At 41.5% G+C, this 27,921-nt stretch overlaps 1 protein-coding gene across 1 annotated transcript in view; it reads left to right on the forward strand.

The window, feature by feature from the left end:
* The window catches only part of F13A1 (coagulation factor XIII A chain), a 536,045-nt gene extending 514,764 nt beyond the window's left edge, over nucleotides 1-21,281 (forward strand). Inside the window, exons 14-15 of the mRNA XM_069217374.1 lie at nucleotides 10,458-10,594; nucleotides 19,940-21,281. Coding sequence (XP_069073475.1) covers nucleotides 10,458-10,594; nucleotides 19,940-20,093 — 291 coding nt within the window. The 3' untranslated portion in view covers nucleotides 20,094-21,281. The remainder of the gene's footprint in view (nucleotides 1-10,457; nucleotides 10,595-19,939) is intronic.
* Nucleotides 21,282-27,921: the final 6,640 nt, after the last annotated feature.

The following is a 27,921-nucleotide window of genomic DNA, read 5'->3' on the forward strand; positions in this document are numbered from 1 at the left end:
ATGTGCACCACATTTGATAACAACGACTTTAGAAGGTAATTAAAGAGCCTCATGAAAAATCATAAAACTAATTAGTAACTGGAGCATGTAAAGAGTTGAGGAATCTTGCTGCATCCAGAGAAGCTTGTGATCAAGGCTACTCTAAAGATGAACTTAGAATCACTGAAAATAGTTACAGTCTAATGTGCAATTAGGATACAAGAGAAGGCTATGAGTTCCAATGAATAGAATATACATGTAGTAAACATCGACTCTCAAGTGCTTTGTGGACAGCAACCAAAATTCCTTTCTCATTACTGATGCATAACCTATCCACATAATGCACAGGATAACAATAAATTAAAGTTAAATTGGTAAGATCAGCATGAGGTTTGGTCAAGTGAGCAGCGTCAGGATATATTCAAGATGTTCCCCAGCGAGGGCCGTGGGCAAAATAAAGCAGGGTCAATGCAGGCTATCGTCCCAGCATCTTATAAGAGAAGCAGATAACAATATTTTGTAGCTTGACAACCTGCACATAGAAAGATGCTGAGTTGTGAGGTCAACAATGCATGTACAGAATGGGGTACAACCACAGTGAGAGGTGATCTTGCCACAATGTTTTTAGATGCTTCACCTAGAGGAGCAGCAGCAGTCAATGCATGCAGGCATGGTAGCAACCATGCTACTACAGTATCAAGTTCAAAGATATGATATGCAGTCTATTTCTTTTTGTTAAAATAGAATGTGAAGAAATAGGGGTTGATGTGATTCTAGGCAAGACTTAGTTAACTCTAAAATTGGCAACAACTAAGGTGTGCATTATTCCAAAGTAAGTTTGAGGGCCAGGAGGTGCCATCCAAAAGAGATGCTTCCTGTTAAAAAAGTGAAAGAGGTGGAACCTCTGCATGTTGAAAGTATAAGAGGTCATTAATTTTCCGGTACAAAAAGAGCATCACGAGTAAAGACTTTGTAATTGTATTATGCGCAAAAATAACACTTTATAAAAAGGAAGGCAGGAATGTGAAAGCAAGATAGCTCAAACTGATGCTTGATCCAGCGGTGTTGATAGTTCAGTCAAGTTAGGAAATTGGGAATAACCTTAATAGTAATTATATTTTTGTTAAATAATGTATTACAGGTAGGAGGCTCTTATCTAACAAAGTTCTAACCACTCACACAGAACAATAGAGAATGAAGGTTGTTCTTTGCTTTTTTCTTTGCAGCAACCAGTAATCTATTGACTGATGTGAACAAAATAAGATCAAATTGCCTGATCATTTGCTAAGATATTTTGTGTAAAAAGACGGTTGCCTAGTGATTTGTTTAAAATGCATGACTGCATTAAGGGCAACTCTCAGCTTTGTATGTGAATAAGAAGATCCATATAGGCTTGGGGGGTGGAGCATTTTTCATCCAAAGTCTATACGAAACACCTTTGGCAAAATACAAAATATTTGCATTAAATAGGAAGGAAGAAGAAATATTAAAACAGCATATCCAAGAAAACATGGAGATGTATCTCTTCCAATGTTTTAGGTCACCACCAAGGGTGGCTCAATTTTTTTCAAAGATAAAGATTGTAGAGTTGAAACCAATTTTGGGCGAACAAGAATTAAATAAGTAAGAATTATTAAACATTACATTTAATTGGTGAAATGTTACGTTGATAACAGAATTCATCAATTAACATTGTTTTGGGGACATTATGGATGTAAGGATATGTGTTTTCAGTTGTGTAATTTCCTTCAGATGTTCATAATTATGCAAATTCTGTAGTCTAGACAACCTTGATGTACTTGTTATTAGTTATCTGGATGGCATTTTGAAATTTTAAAAGTATATTCTGCAGTACAATCAACATGGCCGTTTCATATTGTGTTTGGGAACATTAACTTAATGCTATACCTAAATGTGTTTCATCCACTGGCCCTTGACCTTTTAGAACTTGGTGATTCTCCTGGGATATTTGCAATGGCTAAATAAAGAGTAACTTGGAGTGCTGGAATAAGAGTCCTGAGCTAAAAATGAAAGGAAGATTCACAGCTCCTTTGAATTTTTGCTGTTTTAACTGAAGATGTGTTGCAAATCATTTCAGTAGATTTCTTGCTTAAACCGATTAACTAGGAAAGAATGACATGTGTTTGTAGTGAGACAGAAGAAGGCGCATTTCAGAAATTATGACAAGCCTGCTGCTCAGAAGCTATTCTACAGTAACAAGGGCCCATATTTATAATTTTTTAGCGCCGCATTTGCGCCGCTTTTTGACGCAAAAACGGCGCAAACTTACAAAATACAATTGTATTTTGTAAGTTTGCACTGTTTTTGCGTCAAAAAATGACGCAAATGTGGCGCTAAAAAAAGTATAAATATGGGCCTAAATTTGTTAAGAAGTACTTATTTGGAGGCTGGTCACATGGGTATTACATTGTGAACTGTATTGCATTTGATACCCCTTGATATAATTATGAATGGAATCATGCTCCAACATTTAAATATTTACAAAGTGGCTGCATCTTTCAGAGTGCAGTTATAAAGTATTTTGTGTTACCATATTGGCTGTTGAGGCCGACAGCAAATAATGGCAACAGTATTTGGAAGATACAGAACAATGTTTCTGTATAATTATGGATCATCTGAATCTGGTGTATCTGAAGATGATGGCATGTGATTTCTTCTAAATATGAACCAATAGCTTCTTTTGTTTTCTAACAATTTGGTGTCAATCAAGGTCCTGAATTGGCATACACTAACAACACCAAAAGCACTGGATTTATTGAGATTCAAACCTGAGGTATACCGGACCATACTGTCATTACAGATATTGTCTTGGATCACCAGAGTCTGGCAATCAGAGATCTTGCTATAACTATGCCCATGACAACATGACTAAAACTAAACTTCCTTTGGTCATATTGTACCAAACCTGCTGTAGAATTGAGATTTTCCTAGCCTTGGTGTCTGAAAGGCTAGATTTTATTAAAGACTCGGAGGTGAGTATTATGCAGTCTTTTCTTGCTTTAATTTTAACAGCAGCCAAGTAGAAACTACAGTTCCCAATGAAAAAACAAACTAGAAAAGTGACATCATAAAGGAACAACCAATAGGATATCGAACACCAGTACTAATATCTTAACTGCGAGCAATAAGCCCTCTTTTCTTGATGCGAAACTAAAGAGGAGAAGTAACAAACAAAATGACATAAAAAATAGAAACCAATGTCACAATGTCCATGAAACAATCCCGAAGATGGCGAGTGTAGAGCGATGTCTGGGAAGAGTGTACGCGGATGGCAGAATCCAATGCTGGTAAAAGTTGTCCATGTAAATCATGAAGAGCCAACGCTGGAAGAGGGAGTTGGCACTGAAATAAAGATACAGGGCGGGTTAGAAACAGTGGCGGGATAATACTCGCCTCCGTGTCTTTAATAAAATCTAGCCTTTCAGACACCAAGGCTAGGAAAATCTCAATTTTATTACAAGACCGGAGGCTCATATTATGCATGTTCAAAGCATAGCAATAACTGAATCTGAAACATGAGAAATTGGCTTACAATAAAAAGTTCTAAGAGAACTTTCATTATACCAATCTGCAGACTTGAGAATATCCTGTAAAGAGGATCCTGCCCAGAAAGCGCGAGAGGCCAGAGCCCCTCTAGCAGAATGGGCACTGAAAAACTCTACATCCATGCCAGCTAGGGACATGGTCCATTTGACCCAGCGAGCCAGAGTAGGAAAAGAAACAGGGTTGTGGGGTTTCTGAAAGGAAATAAGTAATTGGGAGGCAGAGGATGATCTCAAATCTGCAGTATGAGTCACATAGCTTTTCAAACAATTTCCAAAACACAATTTGGGTTGAGAGGGAAAAAACGGATAATTGACACAAGCTCGTACGTCTCTTGATCTGAAAAGAAACACCAAGTGGAGAGAAGAAAAAGGAAGTAACATCTAATGCCTTAACATCTGAAACACGTTTGAGAGAGACTAGACACAAAAGCATGGTCAATTTAGCAGAAAGCTGTTTGAGAGAGAGTAAATCATTACCTGGCCAAGTGGTAAGAAATGTTAATACCAAATTAACGTCCCACATAACATTATACTTAGGATATGGAGGAAAAACACATCTTACTCCCTTTAACAGTTGGCAGATGAGAGGATGTTCACCGATTGGTGTTCAGCAGAGATGGCAGATCTGTAAGTATTAATAGTGCGATAGGCCTTACCTTGGGAGGCTAAAGAAGCAAGGAAATTTACAACTAACAATACATCAGCTGAAAAGGGATCTGAATTCCTGTCCATACACCAGCTGCTCCAAAGGGCCCATACGGATTTATAGGCTTTGGAGGTACCAGGGGCCCTAGCCTGTTGGATGAGTTTAGCAGCATCCTCCCAAATTCCTGGGGTTCTCCAGGACAACCCGAAATCCTCCAAGCTATGAGGAACAAGGAATTGCTGAGAATCAAATGATGTTGTTGGCCTTGGGGATCTTAGAGGAGGTTGGGGAAGTGAGGAAGCCAGACGGGTCGATCGATTGCCAACTCCAATAAAGTTGGATACCAAGGTTGAGCCTGCCAGAAAGGAGTTATGAGAACTAGAGTGGACCGTTGCCTGCGTGCTTGTGCAAGGACTCGAGGAATGAGCAGGAAGGGAGGAAAAGTGCAAAGAAGGGATGACGGCCTAGTCTGAAGGAAAGCATCCGTGGCAAGAGCCTGTGGATCTGGCCTCCAACTGAAATAGGAAGGAAGGTGAGAGTTGAGGCGAGAAGCAAAAAGGTCTATGGACATTTCGCCAAAGATGGAAGTAAGATGATTGAATACTGAAGGGTGCAATTGCCAATCGCTGGAGTCGTGAAGATGTCTGGAATACCAGTCTGCTACCGTATTTAGCCTGCCTGGCAGAAACACTGCCTTGACTGAGATTCGACGAGGAAGACAATACTCCCAAAGATGTTTCGCCAGAGTGGAGAGAATCTTGGACTTGGTACCGCTTAGATGGTTGATATACCTGACCGCGGACAAATTGTCCATCCTTACAAGGATAGTGAAACTTACTCTGTCCTTTGTAAAAGTGCGGATGGCAAAGGAACCTGCAAGCATCTCTAAACTGTTTATGTGCAAGAAGGACTCCTTCAGAGACCATGCACCTCCAGTCGAGAACTGACCACATCTTGCGCCCCAACCGGTCCGACTTGCATCGGATTCTAATACAAGATCTGGGGCGGCAGAGAAGATAGTTCTGCCATTCCAGGCGTCTAGATGAGTCAACCACCGTAGAAGCTCTTCCTTGGATTCGGAATCTAGAACCAAAGGGTCTGAATAAGCGAGGCCCTTGTGAAGATGGCAGATCTTGAGCCGTTGAAGGGCGCAATAATGTAAAGGACCTGGGAAGATGGCTTGAATAGAAGAAGACAGAAGCCCTACTAGACGAGCTAGAGTTCTGAGGGAGATGTGAGGAAGGGATAAGGATTGACAAATTTCTTTTTTTGATTAGGGATACCTTGTGTTGAGGAAGCTGAAGCACCGACTGAGTAGTGTTTATGAGAAAACCGAGAAATTCCAAATTCTGAGTTGGAATTAGAACCGACTTCTGAAAGTTGATGAGGAAACCCAAGCTGAGAAGAAGGTTCTGACAAAATTGAAGATGGTCGAGAAGAAGACGTTTGTCTTGTGCCATCAAAAGGAAATTGTCTAAGTAAAGAATCAGACGAACACCTTGAGCGCGGAGAAAGGCCGCGACGGGCTTGAGAATTTTGGTGAAACACCAAGGAGCGGAAGAAAGACCGAAAGGAAGAACTCTGAACTGATAAAAAGAGCTTTGCCACTGGAATTGAAGGAATTTCCTGTGTGAGTGATGAATTGGCACCGACAGGTAGGCATTTTGAAGGTCTAATCTGACCAACCAATTGTTCTGAAGCAGAATGTCTCTGAGATGGAGGATAGTTTCCATCTTGAAATGTCGGTAAACCACAAAGTTGTTGAAAGTCTTTAGGTTTAAGACGGAACGAAATTTCTGATTTTTCTTCTGGACGAGGAAAATGGTGCTGAGGAAACCTGAAGGGTCGAACAGGACAGGCTCTATAGCATGCTTGGCGAGGAGAGACTGGATTTTGTCGTGCAGAAGATCGGTTTGATCTTGGGAAAAAACAAGGGGAAGAGGAAAACGGGATTGAAGTGGGGTTTGGTAAAACTCTAATAGGTAACCTTGAACGGATTGAATTACCCAGGGATCTGAAGTGAGAGAAAGCCATGAATTTAGAAATAGAGCCAGTCTGCCTCCTACTGGAGGAAGGCCAGAACTGGAAACACTTACCGGAGGTTTGATCTCCTTTGATGGCGTAGCCCCTGTGACGATAGCCTCTTGAGCGACGGGGGTAGAATCTTGGCTTGTATCCTGTGTAGGTCTCAAGCTGGGAATGCTGATTGTAGGAGTCTCTGTTCGTATATTGGCCTCTGATGGAGCGGCCGGCAAAGCGACTCCTGCCTTTGCCGGCCCTGGCAAAAACCCGAGATGAGAAAATATTTTTTTTCGTGGAAAGCTGAGCTTTGTCAAGGGATGCAAAGGTGGACACGTATTTGCCAAGCTCCTTGATAAAAGAATCCCCAAATAATTGGCCCTTAGCTGACGGACCATCATCCTTGGAGGCTAAAGAAGCCAGTTTGGGATAAATTTGCAACAGGAGACTTTTCCTCCTTTCAATGGACAGTTGAGTATTGGCATTGCCCAACATACAAATAGCGCGTTGCGCCCAGTTCGAGAGAACCTCAGGGTCTATCATAAATGTTGTCCATTTTAGACTCCTCTGCCAAATCAAAAATCCTGGTGAGAGGACCCACCAAATCCAGAAGCTTGTCTTGACAACCTGACCAGGCTCTATCGACACCTTTCTTGGGATCCTTGCCAAATTTGGTAAAAAACATGAGCATATTGGGATCAATAACCGGGGTAGAAGAAATGTTATCAGGTAACGAGGGGCGAGGACATTCTGATTTAAGTTTATTTCGGGTAGCTTTATAAAGAAGGTGGCGTAAAAAGAAGGATACATAGCCAGCAACATGGTCAGATGGGTACCACTCTTTTGAATTTGGATGAACCATTAGGGAAGGGTCAAACATGGGCTCACCAGAATGGTCCACCAAAATATGAGACACAGGGTGAACGTCACCACCGTCACCAGGAGAAATTTTACGTCTTTTCTCCAGAGGCCCAGACGAAAAAGGATCCAAAGATCCGTCCATATCATCAGTATGACTAGGGGAGCCATCATCCTCATCATCAGTGTCTCTCAACTGTGTAATATGAATTGGAGAAAGAGAGGAACCCGAGTTAAACACCTCTCGGGTGGAAGGACCAGAAGAAACGCCTTTTGAAGGCACTGGGAGGATAGCCGCACGTTTCTTGCCTTTGTTAGAAGGCACTTTGGAAGTGGACATAATTTTAGAAAAGGAGGCTTCCAAATTCTTAGTTATGTCAGACATAGAAACAGCAACTGCTTGCTGAACTGAATCTTTGATAAAAGATTTCACATTTTCTTGAAAAACTTGGGAATCTTCTTCCTCGGTCATTGTAATCAAAAAGGCAATAATAATAAATATATGTGTCAGAAAATAAAAATATATTGAAGATTAGGCAAAAAAAAAATATCTGTAGTGAAAACTATCCGGTTAACCAGGGGTTAAAACTGTGAGGAGAGGAGAGAAGGAGTGACTAAAGAGGAGCAGGAGCCCAGAATTTGGGGCGGTTCCCAAAGACAACAATCTCTTTGAAGGAGAAGAGTCTCGAGGATAGAGCTGCGTGCTGACTGAAATCTGGAGCCCGACTGAAGAAAAAATGAGCGAAAATACGCTCGAAATGAAGTCTAAGGCGAGGGCTAAACGGAGGCGTTATTCAGGTGGGGAATCAAGAGACAAATGCGTACGCGCTTGCGCGTGCGCGTCAACAACGGCCGAAAATGACCGTTGAAAGACGCGCTGCTGAACGAGAGTAACACGCGCGTACAAAGCGGCATAAACACATTAAAAAACTAAACATTATTATTCAATATAAATAATTATAAGTGTACTTAAACAATATTATGGAGTGAGGAAAACATGGTGATACTTATCTTGACTGCGAGCAGCAAGAAAAGAGGGCTTGTTGCTCGCAGTTAAGATATTAATACTGGTGTTCGATATCCTATTGGTTGTTCCTTTATGATGTCACTTTTGTAGTTTGCTTTTTCACTGGGAATTGTAGTTTCTACTTGGCTGCTGTTAAAATTAAAGCAAGAAAAGACTGCATAATATGAGCCTCCGGTCTTGTACTAAAATTTAAAAGTAGACCATTCCTTAACGCCTGAGACAGCAACCTAAAAACACGTAGCTCCTAACAACTCCCAAATGCTTGTTTCATTCTGGTACTGGGTGCGGTGAGGGTAATGATCTGAATATTGTTTTGGTAATTCCTTCTGAGTGCAGTACAGTTTAAAAAACAAAAATAGCAGATCGACTGTGTGAAGGTTATAGTGGTAGTATAGCTCTGAGTTTCCAGTTATGAGGTGTAATCTCTAGTTCTATACTTCCCTTCAATTTTTCTTGAAGCTCTTCTCAACCATATTAGAGAAGTGCTTTCAATGCATCATAAACTGCAAGCATATTCACTAAAGCATCATGTAATGCAAGGCAGCAGTAAAAGTTGCTAGGTTGAGTTGTAGGAATGGGAGCGAGCTGAATAGTGCCATATGTACTAAGATATCTATCTGAGATGGTGCACTTCAGAGTATCTACTGCCAACACAGGCACAATTGCTGCCTGCATTACGGCCAGTAATGTTTTTATGCAGGAAGAGATAACTTCCTGCACAAAAACAATCGTAAGAAGGAATTTCCTCTTTCTGTGTGTGATGTAGGATTCTTCACCGAAAGAGGAAGTAACAAGGAGAATTAAGGAATTTTCTCCTCGTTACCCCATCGTCCCATGATGTACCATTTTTTGGTGCAATCCCAGGTATACCGATTTAAATAAATCTGGTATTGCATCAGATTCCACGGCTTGATGCACTGGAACATCCATGCTCCAACCTGCTATGAAATGTAACCCAACTCAGTGCAAGCCCCAGTTTTACGTTGCATTTCTCTACAAAGTCACGCAAGACAGAGTAAATTGCCCCTTGTGTTACTTTGAAAACCATACTGAAGCCTTTGTGTTATGGTACGCAAGGATAAAGCAAAGGCCATGACTTACATACCCTTACAAGATGTCCGAGCTTTAAATATCATTCCATAGCGCATTGCCTTGAGACACTTATAAGTTCCTGGTACATCGAACATGCAATTGGAGATACTTGGAGAAAAAAAACATGAATGGACAATCAGACATCTTTACACATTTTTCTTGAAATTCATGAAATGCTGATAATTTCCTATTTCTAACTGAGTAGCTTCCACCATTCATGCCCAGACGAAGCCTCTGGAGCCTGACTCAATCAAGTCCTCTGTGTCGAATTCGACCCCATCGCAGCATTCCTCTAACTCTAGCCAGTTTCAGACTAACTGCAATATATAGCATTGTCTCTTACACAAATAATAATATGATGCAATGTGTCATGGGAGCCATTTCCTTTCGGACTTACTCCAAAGGGGGAAGCAAGCTCATCTTTATGTTTAATTCTCAAGCAACTTGTTGCTGGCAAACACAGCAATGTCATTGCTCACCTTAGCAGAAAAGACATATATAAAATCCGAAATTATGGTTTTGCCCAATATTTAGTTATAAGTGTGTATGGCTAGGAGTTATGACTTCGAATACAGCATGATCAATGGAAGCAATCCACAGAAAAGTTGCCATAAAACCTCATGTTTTTCATATGTAAGGAAGGAGAAGCTGTAATCTACTAATTATCTGCTTTTGTTTATTAATGAGTCATGAGACAAAGGAAAGAACGCAGTTCTCCTTGCACTGACTTTACCAGTACAATGTAACTTTCTTGTGTGTTAAACAAAAAGCAAAGACGTGTGAACCAGTTCTCCCATCAAATGTTAATGACATGCAAAATACCGTCTTGCACATATATTCTACAAGTGAAATTCACGGTCGAGGGATGAATGAATACTTTCATACATTTGTCACAATTGCCAATGAAATAGCACTGCCAAAAAGTGAGCGAAGAGCTTTGAAATAACCCTGTTGCATTTGAATTTATGTAATTTTAAGATATGTAGTTTTATTTAAAAAAAAAATCACTCTGCAATTCGATGACAAGACGCATTCATGCTGAGTAAAGAAATCAGTAGGGGAAATCATGTAAACAAAACAAAATCCCCTGAAAACTACAAAAATAAAACACCTTTTCTCCAGATGGTAAGATTCCAGAACAGCTAATAAACTAAACACAAACTTCCTTTGAAGTCCACTTGAAAAATGAAAAGTAGGTAAACATTTCTAATTGTTAACTATTTTTAATTGTTGTTCCTTTCTACTTTCCAAATTCCTTACTCTGGTTTAGGTTCAAGGACAGAAAGTAGTTGGCAAAGAAATGACAGTGCGTGTGGAATTCACCAACCCACTTAAGAAAGATCTTGAGAACATCATGTTGCGTGTGGGTGGTCCTGGTATGATGAAGACTAGCACACAGATGTTCAGGTAAGGATGACATGTGGTGGAGGTTTCAGCACACCCATCACAATAATATTGTAACATATTATATCCAAGGTAAATTAACTTGTTAGTCTATGCGTAGAACAAAAGAAGCGTAAACGTTTGAATTTGTCGTCTAAGAATTACATAAAAGTAACAGCATGGCTGTTACAGAGTCGACACCCCTCGCCCCAGCCACTAACTCTCACCGAGGAGGTCATTTAGTATTTGTTTGAGCGGGAGTCATGCAGTTAATCAGTGGGACTCCTGCAAGTCAAACACATGGTTTCCACATCACATTTAGTGGTAGAGAGGCCGCTGGGTTTCTGAAAGCTGAAGTATGGTGGACCTGGGTTAAAAGGTAGAAAAATATTCCAGAAGCTCAGTAAGAAGCCACTCTGTGCACCCAGGGCAATGTTTTTTCATTGCGTTTCCAACAAGCCCCAGCTTTGGGCTGCATCAACAAGGTGGGCCAACTGGGTCACAACTGTACCAAAATTGCATGCTCCCAACAGGTAGGTGCACTGTTGCCACAGACAGCCCCAAAAACTGGTTGAAATCTCTAGATTGTCAGATGGATGGTCCTGGTTGGTGATTCTGTATTGAGGGCCTTAGCTGACCTAGTGGGTTGGAGTGCTGCATGCCGGGCTTTAGAGAACTCTGTGTGACCAAGTGCATGGTACTAAAACCAAAGTTCATTCATTAAACATAACAGTAAAACTGCTCCATGGTCCTTTACATTTATGATGGGTCAATAAAGGGCTTCTTTTCAAAATATGTGGTAATAGCAAATCATCGGAAATGGGAAAACCAAAGACAATAATCTGGTGCAAATTCAGTGGTGGCTGGTGACATTTGAAATTGGTGGAGCATAAAATACTTATAAGGGCACTGAGGGGTAATTCCATGAAACATAACTCCACCACTTCCACCCACCTCTACTGTGCATATCATTTACCCTTTTTCCTTCAGAGCCATATTAATTTTCTCCTGCCTTTTACTTGATATGAATTGAGTCAATAAGAAATTATGGTGGTCACTGTGCACGGTTGCACCCCTCCGATGTATACATCTAGCAACGAAGCTTGACTATGTTTAAACCTTTCTGATATATGTATCCCGCATCTGCCAGCTGCATACTTGATTAGCCTTTTATGCAAGTTACTGGCCTGCTGTGTAGGACTTTTAGTGCTTTGTGGAGATTTTGGCTATGATTGTTGAAGAATTCTGAGAGGTGCCTGATTTTGGAGAACAGTACTGCACACTGGAAAGAAGGTGAGAAGATATGGGACGATGCTGGTGACCAGGCTGGCTCTCACATCATCATGTTCATTAGCTGCAGAGGCTACCAGGGAATAAGTTAAATCATATCTGATGTGCCAAGAAGTGCTGTGGGACAGACTTTAAGCCACTAGGCTGTCTCTTGCATTATACACACCTACTGCAGTGGGCACAGGGCAAAGCAATTAGTTACAACAGATCTCATTCACTGCGATGACCCGGCTCTTAATATCATGTACATTTACAGCAGAAACCACCAGGGAGCAGTAATACATTTAAAAAACAGGAGACATGCAAAGCATATGCAATACCACTATAGTCACACAGCACTTACACACACGAAAGACCCACACAGTGATACAAAAATAAAGGTACTAGGTAACACTAATACTAAAACACTGTATAGGCAATACTCCACTAGAAGGTGAGTAAACACACTATTATATACACATTAGAATTCAGGAATTGGCATAGTAAGCAATAGAGAAGCGTGAAATATCAGAAAAAAATTGAGACTCTAGGGGGAGACCAAACCATATACTAAGTAAGTGGAATGCAAAAGTCAGTCCCCCACCCAAGGAAATGGAATCTGTAGAGGGGAGCTGGAGGAACTAGGAACCCCAAAATGTCAGTACCAGAGTGCCCCCTAGCGACCAGGAGTGAAGAGGTTAGTACCTGGCTTTCCCCCCAAACCCACAGGTAAACTCTGTAAAAGGACTGTGCAAGACCCAAGCAAGACTGGGAGAAACAAAAGATGGATCCTGACAGAAGAGGGTGTGCAAATAAAGGGGACCAAGTCCAGTTCCAGTTGGAGTGTCCAGTTGGGGCAGGAGCCACTACCCACCCTTCTAGAGATGCAGGACCAAGTCAACAGTGAAGACCAGGAGTCGGCTATACAGCACAGAAGCATGAGAAGAGTTCCAGGAGTGATGCAGTCGATGTCCAACCTCAGAAAAAGAGTTGCAGCCAGTCAGTGGTGTGGAAAAACCACCAACAAACCTTGGTAAAGGCAAGAGTTGCAAAAGAAGAATTGCAGAACTTCTGGGGACCAGAAAGACCCGGAGGCACTCAACCCAAGTAGGGAAGTTACAGGTGACACTCAGCAGTGAGGAGAGTCAGAAGGTGAGGATGCAGGCCCAACAGGCAACTCACAGGCAGCAGGCACAGGAGTCGCAGTGAGGCCAACACAGCACACCTGGCGAGGAGTCCTACGTCGCTGGAGACCAGGCAGGAGACTGTGCTTTGCAGGAAAGAGTGCTAGAGGCAAGGGCTACAGGGAGGCTGAAGATCTCTTGGAAGAAGAGCCAACAGGCCTTGGTAGCTGCAAGAGTCGCAGTGCACAGGGTACTGTCCTGCAAGGAGAGTCAAGGACTTACCGTCTCCCAAGTTTTATTTTTATGGCAGGCGGGCCATTGGCGATTACAGGCAGGGAGAAGGAGTGGTGGCACTGCTGTCAGTGCGCATGTGGGTTTGGCCAACTGTCTCAGGATGGCCAAACCGAAATACGCGCTGAGCTGTCTCCAACCCGAGCTATGTTGCCGGTTTGGAGACAGCAGGCACAGGCTCCCAGTCTGCCTGGAAGCACAAACTGAGGGCATACAGGCCAATCCTGATGCTGCTCTCATGCTGCCAGCAGCATGAGAACAGCCTTAGGATTGGCCACAGGGCAGTCTGGGAGCCTGTGCCTGTGGTGGAGCCTGAAGAGCAGTGATGCACCAGGTAAGTTATTTTTTGTGTGTTTTTGTTTTGTCCCCGCCACTTTGCCCCGAAACCAGCTGCGACTGCTTTTTAAAATGTATGCCCTTTGAAAATGAGGATTGCTCATCACAGCACAGCGTTAACAAATACAACTTCCTCAAGACATCCCGTGGGTCTCAGTTCCATGAGCCGGATGGGTTGCAGATCTATGGACAAACATCCTTTGGTCTTGATTAGTTAGTGGCCTTGCCCCATTAATTTGGCAGCTCACACTGCCATACCCTTCACAATTAGAGGAATTGTGCATCAATTAATGAGGCTTATATGTTTTCATGGTTACCTACTTAGGTCATCCACATGGATAAATGGACAGGGACAGCGAGATCCTAATAGCAGAGACATATCAAAACATATACCTGCTGAGAACGAACAGAATGAAACGCCGACTGTGGCAATGTAAAGAGGCTAGTTTATGAAGCAGTTGACTCCCCAAGCTAAGAGAATCATTTTTTTTAAGGATATGAAGTGAAGCCTTGTTGAAGAACATACCCCTTGACCCACATAAATATGACAGAGCCCTCAGTTTCGTATGCTTTTTTTTCATAATTTTGAAAAAAACAATGTGCAGACTACAGACTTTGAGATGAAAGACTGTATAACTCTTTCGGAGTCCTGCAAGTACATCCTTTAAATACAAGCACGATTTAAGTACAATCAGCTATTGCATACCAGAGTGGCATGTATTTGTTGAAATTAAACCAAGCATATGTTCTGGTAAAAATGAAACAATGGTCACATTTACGCTGTCTGAACAGGACAATTCTAGTCCCTCTAAGTTGTTTATTCTTTCATGACCCCCAAATCTGGTATCCTGAAAATCTGTGGCTGCTGTCAGGACACCAAAACAAGCAGGCTTTAGCTGACTCTCAGACAGGGCCTTCAGTCCGCTTCAAGAACATGCACATATGCTAATGTGGACTGAGAAGTAGCAGTACACTGTGGCTCTCTTTAACTCCCTTGTGCTCAATGCTGTCACTGACGCTGGGCCTGAAGGGAAGAGAGCAAGGAAAAGAAAATGACCAAAAACGGCATGGCTTCAAAATAAATCCAAACAGCAATTGGCCATGTGCTTTGCCGCCAACCCTTGTGCTGCCCTGAGTGTACAGGGTCTACCTTCGGCCTCTTGAGCCAATCCAAACACTGCTCCCCTGCTGTTTATTTTGGTAAACAGCATGACATCAGTGCAAGGATTGGCTGGAGCAGGCAAACCCAATACTCTTGTACGATACTGGGGGCTGTGGTTGTGCTCCTCAAGGATTGCTAGCATTGTGCTGGTAGAAATGGCCTCAAGTGCTCATTTCAGGCTGGTCACAAAGGAGCCCCAGTGCAACATGACATGCGCACCTCACTTCAAGGCCACTTCCCTGAAGTCCCTGCTGTAAATCAAGCCCCACCCCTATGATGAAAGGTATCTCTCCCAGCCTGTGACTAAAATAAGAGCACTGCGGCTAGTAAAAACATTTAATTTAACACATAATGTTAAAAATGCAGAGGTCAATGCCCTTTTGCCCCAAAAGAGAGACCGACCCTGCGCAATTTATTCCAGTGCACATTCTTAGGAATTTTGCATTTCTTCCAGAAATAGGATTTTACATTGCTGCCCAATTATAGATCTGGCTCTAAGTTTCTAAGTATGTGGCCATGCTCTGGGCACAAGGTGTGCAATAATTATATCATAATCAGGTAGTAAATGCAATATGAATGAGAAACCAAGGCTGGCTCGGCAGACGACATAGGGGAAGTTGAATGTCATTGAACTGAGAAATAAATCTCAACTGGAAATGTCATAAGTCTGTTTTGTTGCTCCTCTTCCATCTTTGGAAAACTCTCACACAGGTTGCCACCTTTCATTAGAACTTCTTCTTCCTAAAGTAAAAAATCTGATTTCTGCAGGGTTAACCAGCTGTTTTGCTTTTCACTAATGACAGAGCTGAAACACTCATGCACTGACAAAAATCTCTGGAATGGGCTTCTTAGTCCAAGGGAGACATTTATTATTTCACTACGCAAGGTTCCTAATAGGAAATTCGCATGTTGAAAGCACATGTTTAAAAATGGTCACAGCAATGAAATGAAAACATACACGAATGATTCTCCTCTGCAATATACACAGCAAATATATGTATCTATATTATAATGCAACGCAAATAATGAATTAAAAATGCATCACCGTAGAGCCTGTCTGGTGCTTCATCTTTTTCCAGCCAGCAAGCCGATGACCCCGTTAGACTGCGAGAAACAGAGAACTCTACCCTCACAGGAAATGTATATCGACGTCTGAATCTTGATTGAGGTCTCTGAATCTTCTACTGTCGACCTGGGTCTCTTTTAATCTTAAAAAAAGGAGGAAGGAGCTTTCTGGAAAAACCCCTCCTGCTGCACCAGAAGTATTCAAACATGCAGGCTAGTTTAGGTAAACTTTGAAGATAACACATTGGGATGTGGCCACAATCCCAAAGTGATAATCCAAAACAAGGTTGTTCCCTGCCGTCTGAGTAAATGCTTATCAGCCAAAGCCCTTGGTGGGAAAAAGTATGAAAACAAGACAGAATGCACATTGTACAACATGGAAAATCACTTGCAGCTTTTAACATGGCAGTGTCTAATGCTAAGATAAAGGCAATAGGCAGAATTAAGCTAAAGCTAAGCTGAATACAAAATGGAGTCTGTAACTGGTGACCACTAGACCGCTAAGCCAGGTGCAAAGTGGTGCAACACGAAGTCAGTGGTCAAAACACACATTTCCCTACATCAGCACACACAATAATCGCATTTGATTAAGAAATGGCAGGGAATGGAACAATTTGTACACCTCAGTCTCCTTATGTCCAAACCAATGCTTTCCTTCCTTTCTTTTCACGTGGGACCCACTTGTAAACTCTCCGTTTTGTAACCTCTTAGATGCCTCTTTCCCTTCCTGGCTGCTTCTTCCTTCTTGACTACTCATCACCTTTTATCCATCTCCTGCCCTTTTCCACTTTATGATGTCAGTCCCTGTCCACTTCTGGCATTTATTCCAGATGTTTACTGGTTCCACACATGAAAACCTACTGGTCATCTAATTCCATTCCTCCATCTATAGCCCTCATGAAGCAGACAAAAAAGAAATGTCTAGTAGCTCTATTACCAAAAAAGACAAACTGTGCACAGAAAACCCTTAAATGAACACTCGTTTCGGTGACCTAAATCTGAATGTACAGGATTCTTTATAGTCACCCTTAAAATTCATGATTATAGCTCACTGCTGAGATACAGGCCATTTAAAGCCCTCTACTCGAGATAAAGATCTAAGCAAGAGGCAAAGGCAATGCTTAATTTGTAACAAAAAACGTGGCGGTGTCCAAAGCTCTCCTCAGAAACACGGCTGCTGCATTTAAATGTGCGAGCAGATAATACGGAGGCAGCGTAATTCTAAAGCCATCTCGTGCCTCTTTAATCCATTTAAAAACACTCCCTGCCCCTTCAGCTCACTCTTACACTTTTCTGCTTTCTCTCTTTGTGACGTTTTTTCGTTTTTCTCTTCCTCCGTCTTTCCAATTAGTGTCTTTTGCTCGCAATAATTGTTTGATGCAGAAAAAGAAGTGTCGGCCCTCAAACACAGGTGATAGTGCCCAGCACCGGAAACCACCGGCTCCAATAAAGCACTGGGCAAAGGCATAAAACAAGGAAGAGTGTCTTAAACGACTGATGTGGCCCGAGGCAGAGAAATTATGATGCTATAGAACATTTCACCTACTGGGGATAGAGTGTTCTAAACTTAACCGAAAAACAGAAAAACAAACATTGGAATATTGGAGAAGTGGTACACGACACGAGCCGTATTAGTCCTCTGCCAATGTATGATTGTTTCATAAGGCATTGCTTTTAATTAATTCTGCCTCATATGATCCATCATCCATGGATTTGACGTTTTAAGGACTATTTCACATCGACCTAATGTCCTGGTCGGGTTGGAATGTCCACACTTCATCCATTTAAAAATGTATTACAAGAAATAAAACAACCGGTTACCTTTTCATTATTAGTCTATTCAGGGGAGAGGTAAAAATGAATATGGATACCCTGTGAAATGCAAATGGAGAAAAAGCCCATATTCTAATTCTGCACACCTTTAAGGAAGCATAAACGTATAGTGCTATCAGAATATTGTCTGATATAGATACGAGTCGTAAGTATGCTTTTCAAAAATATCACTCCATTGTACTTAATAGGAGAATCGACACCGAAAGGGCCGATATGTTTTTAAAAAGATATTGATGATATAACACAGACGATATTCCTGTATACGATATTCTGACGCTGAGTGGTGGACTTCCCTCTCACTGACACATCTGCAGTAGTTGATGGTTTCACACTTTGTGTGGTAGCGCCAGTCTTTCTTGTTAAGTCTCAATTTATTTAAAGTGGAAGCTTATTGATTTTGTCGCTTGGGTTCTCCCGTGATATCCCCTTGTGCTGATAAAGGCTGCAGGGTAAATGTGCGCCGAAGACACGCTAGGTGCAGTTTATTTAAATAATAATCCCATTTGCGTCTGAGCTGTGAAGATGACAGATGACTGCTGCCTGCTGATGGCTCAGCACATTACGCAGAGCCATTCATCACCATGTTTACTACTTGGCAAAGGGATGATTGCAATTTTATTCAATTTGGAGGATTATTTTTTTAACTGATTTGCCTTTTCCCCATGTTAAGCATTTCGGCTTTTCCCCATGTGTCTGTTCGTCCCAAAACCTGATTATTCGGTCACGTGCCCTCTTTCTAGTTCCCCATTTTTCCCTCCTTCACAAGCATCTTTCATAACTTTGTCAGACTGGTGCTGTGCTAGGAAGATCGCATAGCACGTTACCTTCGCATCTGTCCCAGCAGGATCAGGGAAGCAAGTGATGAAAATATGACACTTGCTCTCACTGTTGAAAGAGCCTTATCATTTTCCCAGCCTCAGTGACTCTTTACATTTTCTCAGGGTCAAAGAAAAGGTTGAATTACTAACTTTTCGGAGTATCTCTAATTTTCTGAAAATTGTTATTTAGGTTTGTGTTACTTACAATAATGTTGTGTTTTGCTTCATTCCATTTTCCCGTGGCCAGTGGTGTTTTGAGATAAGAAATGCCAGTGCTAATATTTCTCCTACACATACAAAATTCAAAGTCTGATCTTGCTAGCGTAAAATATCACCGACTGCCATAAAACCGAAACAAATTGGACAATATAACACACGTATGCAATATGTAACATAGCTAATGAGCACCTGCATTCAAATTAGCACCACGAAGTCAATGTATGTAACCCAATACTAAGTGAAGTTTCCAGTCCTTATATACCTTTGAACTACCTACCTTTAAACTCATCAACGAATCTGCCTGCTTCTGTTTCTGTTTTTACCTCTGGGTAGGTAGTGCAGTTGCCAAAAAAGACCTTCCACATTCATATTATGTCAATTGGGCTTTTAGTAATCTTCCTTCAGATGCTGGATTTTTTAGACCACGTTTTTTCATCAATCGTTGAAATTGGGTTGATCACATCTCGGCTCAGCCCAGAGGTTTGTATCTCTCTCACCAGATGATACTGGCTGCTATAGTGACTCTTTCAGACCATAATGCAATACATAGCTTCAGATTCAATGGTCTGTTGACATACAGGTTTCTCGAATGGATCATTATTTCCTAATATAAGAACAGAAAATGTAAATGCGCACTTCTGCAGAATTTTCCTCCAGGTTAAAATTCTACATGAGTCAATGTTACCTGTGTGAGCAGTTGAACAACGTTGTAGTCTATATTTACGCACACACTCCTGGGATCGTTTAAATAATCTAAAAAGTCAGAGTATTTCTTCAAACATAAGAGGAATACTGTTGAAATACATCTCTGTGCTTTGTGAAGTGGGTTTTTGGAAACATTTGTGAAAACCACTTCCATTGCATGCCCATTTTTAAAGTCATCTATATGGAACCAAGAATATGAACAAAGGTTTAATTGTAGTTGAGATTCCGTGAAAAAAGCCACATGCAGCCACCAATTAATAATAATTTGTCACTACTAACAACTGGAAGCAAACAGTCACATCCTTGGCTTTAGATCTTTACTGGATCTAGCAGGGAGTGAAGGTCAGAATCATTTTCACTTACCAGAAAAGTGAAACGAGCAACACTTTAAATTCCACATCTGGGGTGAAAGGCGAAAAACATGCAGGATTTTTTCTCTACCCCAAACAACGTGACATATTTCACCAGCAGGCATATAATGTGGAAAATGTTTGACAGGCAACTGGTATGTTTTTTAAATGGTTATAATGTTATTCTCTATTTTCAGTGAAATTGCAGCAAACTCATCTTTAACATGGGAGGGGAAATGCACCCCACAAAGATCAGGACAACGAAAGTTAATGGCAAGCCTGGATTGTGATTCCCTGCGACATGTCTATGGTGAAATTGATTTGGAGATCCAGGATGGACAAATTTCCTGAAGTGCTTTTTTGTTTAATACTTTTGTATTTTGATTCTTGAAACAGTAATATTATAAATATACTGCGATCTATTGCTACTAACGTGCCTACTTGTATGGCCCTCAAACATTTACATGTTTTAAAGCATTTACTTACGATATCCTTAAAACGTTTTGCACATTGTTTAAGAAAAATGCTACCATCGTTCTTGTCCTTAGGTGGGAGCATCCAAGAAAAAAAGGAGCATCCAAGTAGAAAGTTAACAGTATTGGTTTAAAATGTAAAATAATCAGTAAAGTGAAAATCCTACAAAATCATGTTTCACTCTTCCTAACCATACTATCTGGGCCACTGGGATTATGCAGTTGCTATATTGCTTCATAATTGTGGAATTATCCCTTTTGCCATAATCCCTACTGCCTCATTTATAGATGTTGGCAAAATCTGTTTCTAGCTCAAACAGATTGCTATATTAGTTTACTGTACAAAATAAATCACACTTAGTGCCATGTTTTAGCAGACCGTTTTCACAGGTAATTTGGTCACCTTACAGTTGTTAAGTGCTGTAATCAGATGTTAAACTGATACCAATAAAGTCCATCGATTGTCCAAACTGACAATTCCTGCAAAACTGCTGCATAATCTCTCTGTCCACTCTTTTCATCACAGTAAAATGATGAGGTTTTGATTTAAAAAACTGCCGTTACTCTGTGAAAACCTCAAAATATATAAAATTAAACACTTTCTCTTTTTTGTATCAGAGATTAACATTTTGAATATGGGTACAGAAAAAAATGGGTGTGACCTTCCTTTCTCTTGAATGATTAAGTCTGTGTATGGCCAGGTGGAGTATCATGTGCAAATGCAAAAGAGTGAAAACAGTAAATTCCTGTACAACAATGTTACTACTGGTTGTAGCACACCTTCTTATCTGTAACCCACAGGGTGAATTATTCATTTTGTTATACCTGCAACGAGGTGCACGTAGCTTTCATTTCTAAACCAGTGTTCCTTGTTATTTGTTTTTCTTATTGTCACAAAAGAAATCTGAAATAAATACAATATGGCTACACCCTTTGTCTAAAACCATTGTGTTTAAAACTTGATTCATTTTGTAAGAAATAACACAACTAACTAAGGGACTGGAACGTTTGCCTGTAAATCAATCTATAATTGAAGGGCAGAATAAAATAAAATTAAAAAATACAACTTGAATGACTCAGAACTCTGTCTATGCTTTTGAACTGTCCAAATTCTGTGAGTTGATAAGGTCAAAAAGAATGTATACATATTTAATTGACTGACTGAAAGCAGCACAAACTAATTCATAAATGAAGAAACCCCCAATGTCATCTGTAATTTTCATAATTCTGTACAGTTCCCTCTGATTTACAACTTGATTTCGGTGTGACTTTAGATTATATTATCACCGATGGAAGTAAATGTTAATTGCTGTGCATATTTTATTAGGATTTGCAATTAGGCTTCTCCATTTATAATTAATTTAATTTTTAGATGGGGCACATATCTCTCATCTCCTTGGGATGTTGAGTTTCTTTGGGGTTTATTGTAGTAGGTCTTTCATATTGCATTATTGCAGGAAAGAAATTATGTGGAATATAAATTAGCTTTTTTTCCGAACAATGAGTAAACTTTAAACAAAGTACAAATGCAATAAGCAATATGCCATATTATAATTTCTTTTGGTAGGTACATGTGCATTAATGTCACTGTGCTGATTTGGGTATTATTTTGGGAGATACAGCATCTTTGCACTTTTATTGATAACATTGTTTATAATTACCTGAATTAGTAACCCATTCAATATGTAAACAGACGCATGCAAATGTGTTTGACATAATCACAAATTACTAGATATTTGCAATTGAATCACTATTTTATGCTGAAGAACATGGACTCTGTTCACATTTTGTGACTGCATTTGTTTAACTTTTTATAACAAAACATTACATAATCATACCTTTTCATAAACCAATCTCAACTATTTGTTATAATAAAATACAACATATTTTATTGTCTTGTGTTTGCATAAATCTGAGTATTATTGTAAAAAATACAAATTCAGTACCTATCTAAGTACATTCACAATGTTTGACACATAAGTACACAACCAATCAAGAAGAGTAAGTATTGTGGGAATGTTCTATGGCTCATGTGAAATTTTACTTTAAATAATAGGGTTGCTAAGGGATTGGTGGCAAAACCCACTGGAAAACATTGTGAATGCCCAAAACACAATGAGTTTATGAGTGTCCATCACTTCTGCAAATACCAACGGCCTAATCTTCCCCCAGGCACAACCATGTTTCTACTAGTGGCCAACTGCAACTGTGGAAAATATGTCATAATTGGAGGTATTTCCTAGTTGTAATTTTGAGGTCAGGAAAAACTTCAAATCCTGGTCCTTTGAATTGGAAAATTTTAGACCTAACATCCTTGGTGTAGTCTCCCCTGCCTTTTTTGTTTCTGCTTCCTATGTTTTGACTCTGTGTTGGACTTTGTTTTTGCTGTTTTTTGGTACTCTGGGCACTTTACCACTGCTGACCAGTGCTAAAGTGCAAGTGCTCTCTGTGTAAACTGTATGCGTAATTGGCTATTCCTTAATTGGCATATTTGATGTACTAGCAAGTCTCCAGTAAAGTGCCCTAGAGGTGCCCAGGGTCTGTAAATCAAATGCTACTAGTGGGCCTGGAGCACTAATTGTGCCACCCACATGAGTAGCCCTGTAAACATGGCTCAGACCTGCCACTGCAGTGTCTGCAGTTTTAAACTGCCAGTTCGACCTGGCAAATATACCCACTTGCCAGGTGCAAACCTTCCTTTTTTTGTACATGTAAGGCTCCCCTAGGGTACGCTTTAGGTAGCCCCATGGGCAGGGTGCAGTGTATGTTAAAGGTAGGACATGTACTGATGTGTTTTACATGTCCTAACAGTGAAATACCACCAAATATGTTTTTCACTGTTGCAAGGCCTATCTCTCTCACTGGTTAACATTGGGACTGCCTTTTAATATCTTTTAAGTGCAGTTTCCCATTGGGGTCAGATAGAGATATGGAGTTTGGGGTCACTGAGCTCACAATTTAAAAATACTTCTTTTAGTAGAGTTGTTTTTAGATTGTCAGTTTGAAAATGTCACTTTTAGAAAGTGGGGATTTTCTTGCTTAACCATTCTGTACCTCTGCCTGCTTGTGTATTACACGTCTGGGTCAGACTGACAGTTAGGCTGTTGTGAATGCCCTTTAGACAGTGACACCAATGGAGCTGTGGTGTAGTCTTCATATCCTGATGAGTCTCCTTGGCTAGAGTGGGGAGGAAGGAGCTGACACTTACACCTGAAAGGGCTGTGCCTGTCTGCACACAATGCCGCCTCCAACCCCCTGGTATGTGTCTGAGGTCAGGCATCGCAAGGCAGGATCTTGCCAACAACAAAGACTTTCCATTAAAGTTTGCCTACTTCAAAGGCAGAAAGGGGTATAAGTAGTGGACCCAAAACACCAGACTTTTAGAACACTTCTGGAACAAGAGGAACCTCTGCCAAGGAGAAAAGCTGAAGAGCAGGAGGGGGAGTACTGTCCCTTTGCTGTGTGTGCTTTGCTGGGTTGGCCTGCAGTTGCCTCTTCTGCCTTTGAGAGGGCAAAGACTGGACTTTGCTGTGTATGCTGCTTGAGAAGGGCTTGGACTGAACTCCCTCAACCTGCACCTGGGCTCTCTTGCTGAGACTCCTACCGTGCCAAGTGGGGCCTAATCCAGTCCCTGGGCCCTTGAAAGGAGAAGCTAGTGAAAAAACGAGAAAAACCAAGTGCACTGACTTTGGACGACACCTAGACTGATGCCCCTGCCGCATCCCGCAATGCCGCCTGCAACTGAAGCCGTGGTCCGCGCTGGAGTGCGACGTCCACTTCCGACAACGCAGGCCCGACGCTGCTGCAGCCTCGCTGAAGTCCATGACTTCATGAGTTCTGAAGTGCCGTGCCACCAACGCGCCTGCAGCCTCGTGGCATGACCCCTGACACTGTGAGGTCGCAGCACCATGTCGTGACCATCGCATATCGACCCCACCGGAAGTACAAGGGTTGGATGCTTTGCACCGATGCCGCCTCACCTTCGCAGCAAAGACTCAACGCCTCACACCTACCCCTCCGCTCCTTTGCTCTGCAGCACTGGAACTGACGCTGCACAGATCCAGCGACGCCTCTATCTCCAACTCCGTGCACCAGCCTGTTTATGCATTCTCACAAGGTACTGTGCTTGGGGGGTCAATGTGACTTTTAGACACAAGTGTCATCATCTGAATTAGTCTGACCACCCAAACCTTCTTAAAGTTGAGTTGGATGTCAGTATACATCAGAGAGAGTTGTTTGTAGCTGAAGCACTAAGGCTTATTCATTGTGTATAATAACGTGAGAATGCTCTATTCACTGACAGAAACAGCCAGGATTAATACTTAAGCTTAATAGTTTCATAGGTTGTGGTATCTGTTCAGAGACAAAAAAAATTTTTACTCAGGTATCCAGAAGATTTTTGTCTCCACCAGGCCCAAAGCAGCTAGATCCTAACTAACCTCAAAATCTCTCTTGGCAGACTGCCTGACATGAATGAAAACACCTGCCAGCTGTAAGCTGGATGGCTGCAACAGTCTGTGGTGGGTCTCTGGATGAATAGCTTTTTCCTCTTAAATCAATCAAGAATACTTTATTTTGGTTTAAAGTCATAAAAGTAAACAGATACATAAAAATTGATCATCAATTTAATACATAGAACATTCATCACCAATTTGAACAATTTAAAATATATGCAAAATTAAAAAGTAAAATATCCTTTGAAATGAGAATAAAATGTCATCCATTTCAAGCAAAAATACTTGTAAAGGCACAAATAAGTACACCAAAAAATAAAATCAGTGCAATCTGAATTTCTATTAGTATATACTACAAGGATAAATAATCTACAGATTTGAAGCAATCTCCTGGCCATTCAAAACGATTGGCCACTTTTCCATTCATTTAGGAGCTACTACTAGAGACTGTCTTCGCTCTTAACTGCCAGCTAGGTCCTAACTAATCACCCTCAAAATGTTTTTTATCTCCCTTCGCAGACTGCCTGACATGAATGAAACACCAGCCAACTGTAAGCTGGATGGCTGCGTTGGTTGGGTCTCTGGTTGAATTGCTTTTTCTTCTTGATATAGATACTAACATGTTGACCTGGGTACTTTTTAAACTCCTGTTCCATCGCTCTACCTCCCTCGCATGGTAACAAACATGTGCACTACGTGCTACTCGCACATCCCAATTCAGATGGGAACTTCCATTTCTGTATTCGGTTCCAGACAAGGCACCTCCATAAAAGACAGCAATAAAAAGAAGAAACAATACATTAGTCATTGCCCATAAGCTTCATCACTGTACCAATCTCAATAAAAAAAAACGTGCCACATGAAAACAGGTATGCTCATCAGGTAATAACTGTATATATAGCAATGCAGGTCTCACTTGATTAAACTGATTATCAGATTAGATATTTCTTTATTTCAGTCAATTAAGACCAGAAGAGCACCCATAAAAACATGACTAAATTTCATTTTATACATACGAATTCATAACAAAGTAGAATATGCAAGCAAGAATTGCAATCCACAGCTAATCGAATGAACGCAGAAGTTGCAATTAGATGGACGAACCTCATGAGCCTGTCAACAAAAAAAAAAACTCAAGAATGGGTCTGCTATGTTTACAGGGGTGTTCGGGCCACCCAATAAATCCTTATAATTGTCACTGTTACAAATAAGTTTGTTGTTAGGTCTTGGCTACACAGTGCATGCGCTGTCTTGAAGTGACATGTTTTTAATCTGTGAGCTTCAGCTTACCATTTGCTTGCACAAGTGTTGCTCTCATATCCTTTGTCCCCTTTTGTCCATGGCATGCAAGTGTCATGCCTCTTCTTGTGAATAACGCTCCCTTAGATCTTGGACCAAGTACTTGTGTCTAGTCACTGCTTCTCTTGTGGGAACTACTTTTTTCTTTATGTTCAAACAGCCCTTGCAAGTGCACATTTCTTCCACTGCTTCTCTTGTGGGAGGTACCTTTTTCTTTATGTTTAATGAGTCATTTACAGTCCCTCATGCCTGGTTTATCTTTTTATTCAACACTCGCCCTTTATTCCTTTACTAGGTTAGCTTCCTGATGCAGTGATGTGCCCACAATCACAGGATGCTCGGGAAGCCGGGACTAGTCAACTGGAAGGTATTGGGGCACTTTACACGAGCACCACTTACATTACAAAAGATCACATTCATTTTTTTGCTCAGGGAAATTAAGTACATGTCACAGAATCACAGAAGGTTGAATCACCGCCGGAACTCGAACCTGGCTCTACAAATCTTAAGTCGGCGTCTTTGACCATAAGGTCACAATTCCCTCTTGCAGCCTCTGTGCCACAACTGTTGACACATTTTTAAAGCTACAGTATATGTTGCGGCAGCTCTCTTCGTCACTGAGGCCCGTATTTATACTTTTTGACGCTAAACTGCGCTAACGCAGTTTAGCGTCAAAAAAATTAGCGCCGGCTAACGCCATTCTGAAGCACCATGCGGGCGCCGTATTTATAGAATGTCGTTAGCCGGCGTTAGCCGACCGGCGCTGCCTGGTGTGCGTGAAAAAAAACCACGTACACCAGGCAGCGCCGGCGTAGGGGAAAATGGCGTATGGGCGTCTCAAAATGGGGCAAGTCAGGTTGAGTCAAAAAAATCGCCTCAACCTGATTTGCGCCATTTTTTTACGACGCCCATCCCCCATTAACATGACTCCTGTCTTAGCAAAGACAGGAGTCATGCCCCCTTGCCCAATGGCCATGCCCAGGGGACTTATGTCCCCTGGGCATGGTCATTGGGCATAGTGGCATGTAGGGGGGCACAAATCAGGCCCCCCTATGCCACAAAAAAAAAAAAAAAAAAAAATACTTACCTGAACTTACCTTAATGTCCCTGGGGTGGGTCCCTCCATCCTTGGGTGTCCTCCTGGGGTGGGCAAGGGTGGCAGGGGGTGTCCCTGGGGGCAGGGGAGGGCACCTCTGGGCTCATTCTGAGCCCACAGGTCCCTTAACGCCTGCCCTGACCCAGGCGTTAAAAAGAGGCGCAAATGCAGGGTTTTTTGTCCTGCCCACTCCCGGGCGTCATTTTTGCCCGGGAGTATAAATACCACGCCCATGCCTGGGAGTCATTTTTTAAGACGGGAACGCCTACCTTGCATCTCATTAACGCAAGGAAGGTGTTCACGCCAAAAAATGGCGCTAACTCCATGAACTTTGGCGCTAGACGCGTCTAACACCAAAGTATAAATATGGAGTTAGTTTTGCGTCGAATTTGCGTCGAAAAAACCGACGCAAATTCGGCGCAAACGGAGTATAAATATGCCCCTGAATCCCTTCAAATTAAAATGTGTGACAATGAAGCTACAAGTGTACAAGAGTTACACGAAGTGCCGCTAACACCACATGCGTACTTTAGCTCTTCCTCCCCACATTCCTACAGCCTCAATGACTTTACTCTGCCAATAGCACACCTTGGGGAAGGTAAGGACGTCAGTTGCTTTAAGTCATGGGTGTCCAACATTAATCCATTAGTGATAGAGCGGTCCGTACTAATAATTTTACCTGTGTTCGGACGCTCTTTAGGCCGATGAATCTTTTGACTAAGTGGGACTCTCTGTACTCTATATCGATCAACTTCCTTAAATCAATAATTAATAACGAACATAAGCAATACCTTGATCAACATAACACTTGACAATTAATCCAGAATACATTTCGGCGAACCCTGACCTTTCAGTCA

Source organism: Pleurodeles waltl, chromosome 2_1, assembly GCF_031143425.1.
Source record: "Pleurodeles waltl isolate 20211129_DDA chromosome 2_1, aPleWal1.hap1.20221129, whole genome shotgun sequence".
Classification (NCBI taxonomy): domain Eukaryota; kingdom Metazoa; phylum Chordata; class Amphibia; order Caudata; family Salamandridae; genus Pleurodeles; species Pleurodeles waltl.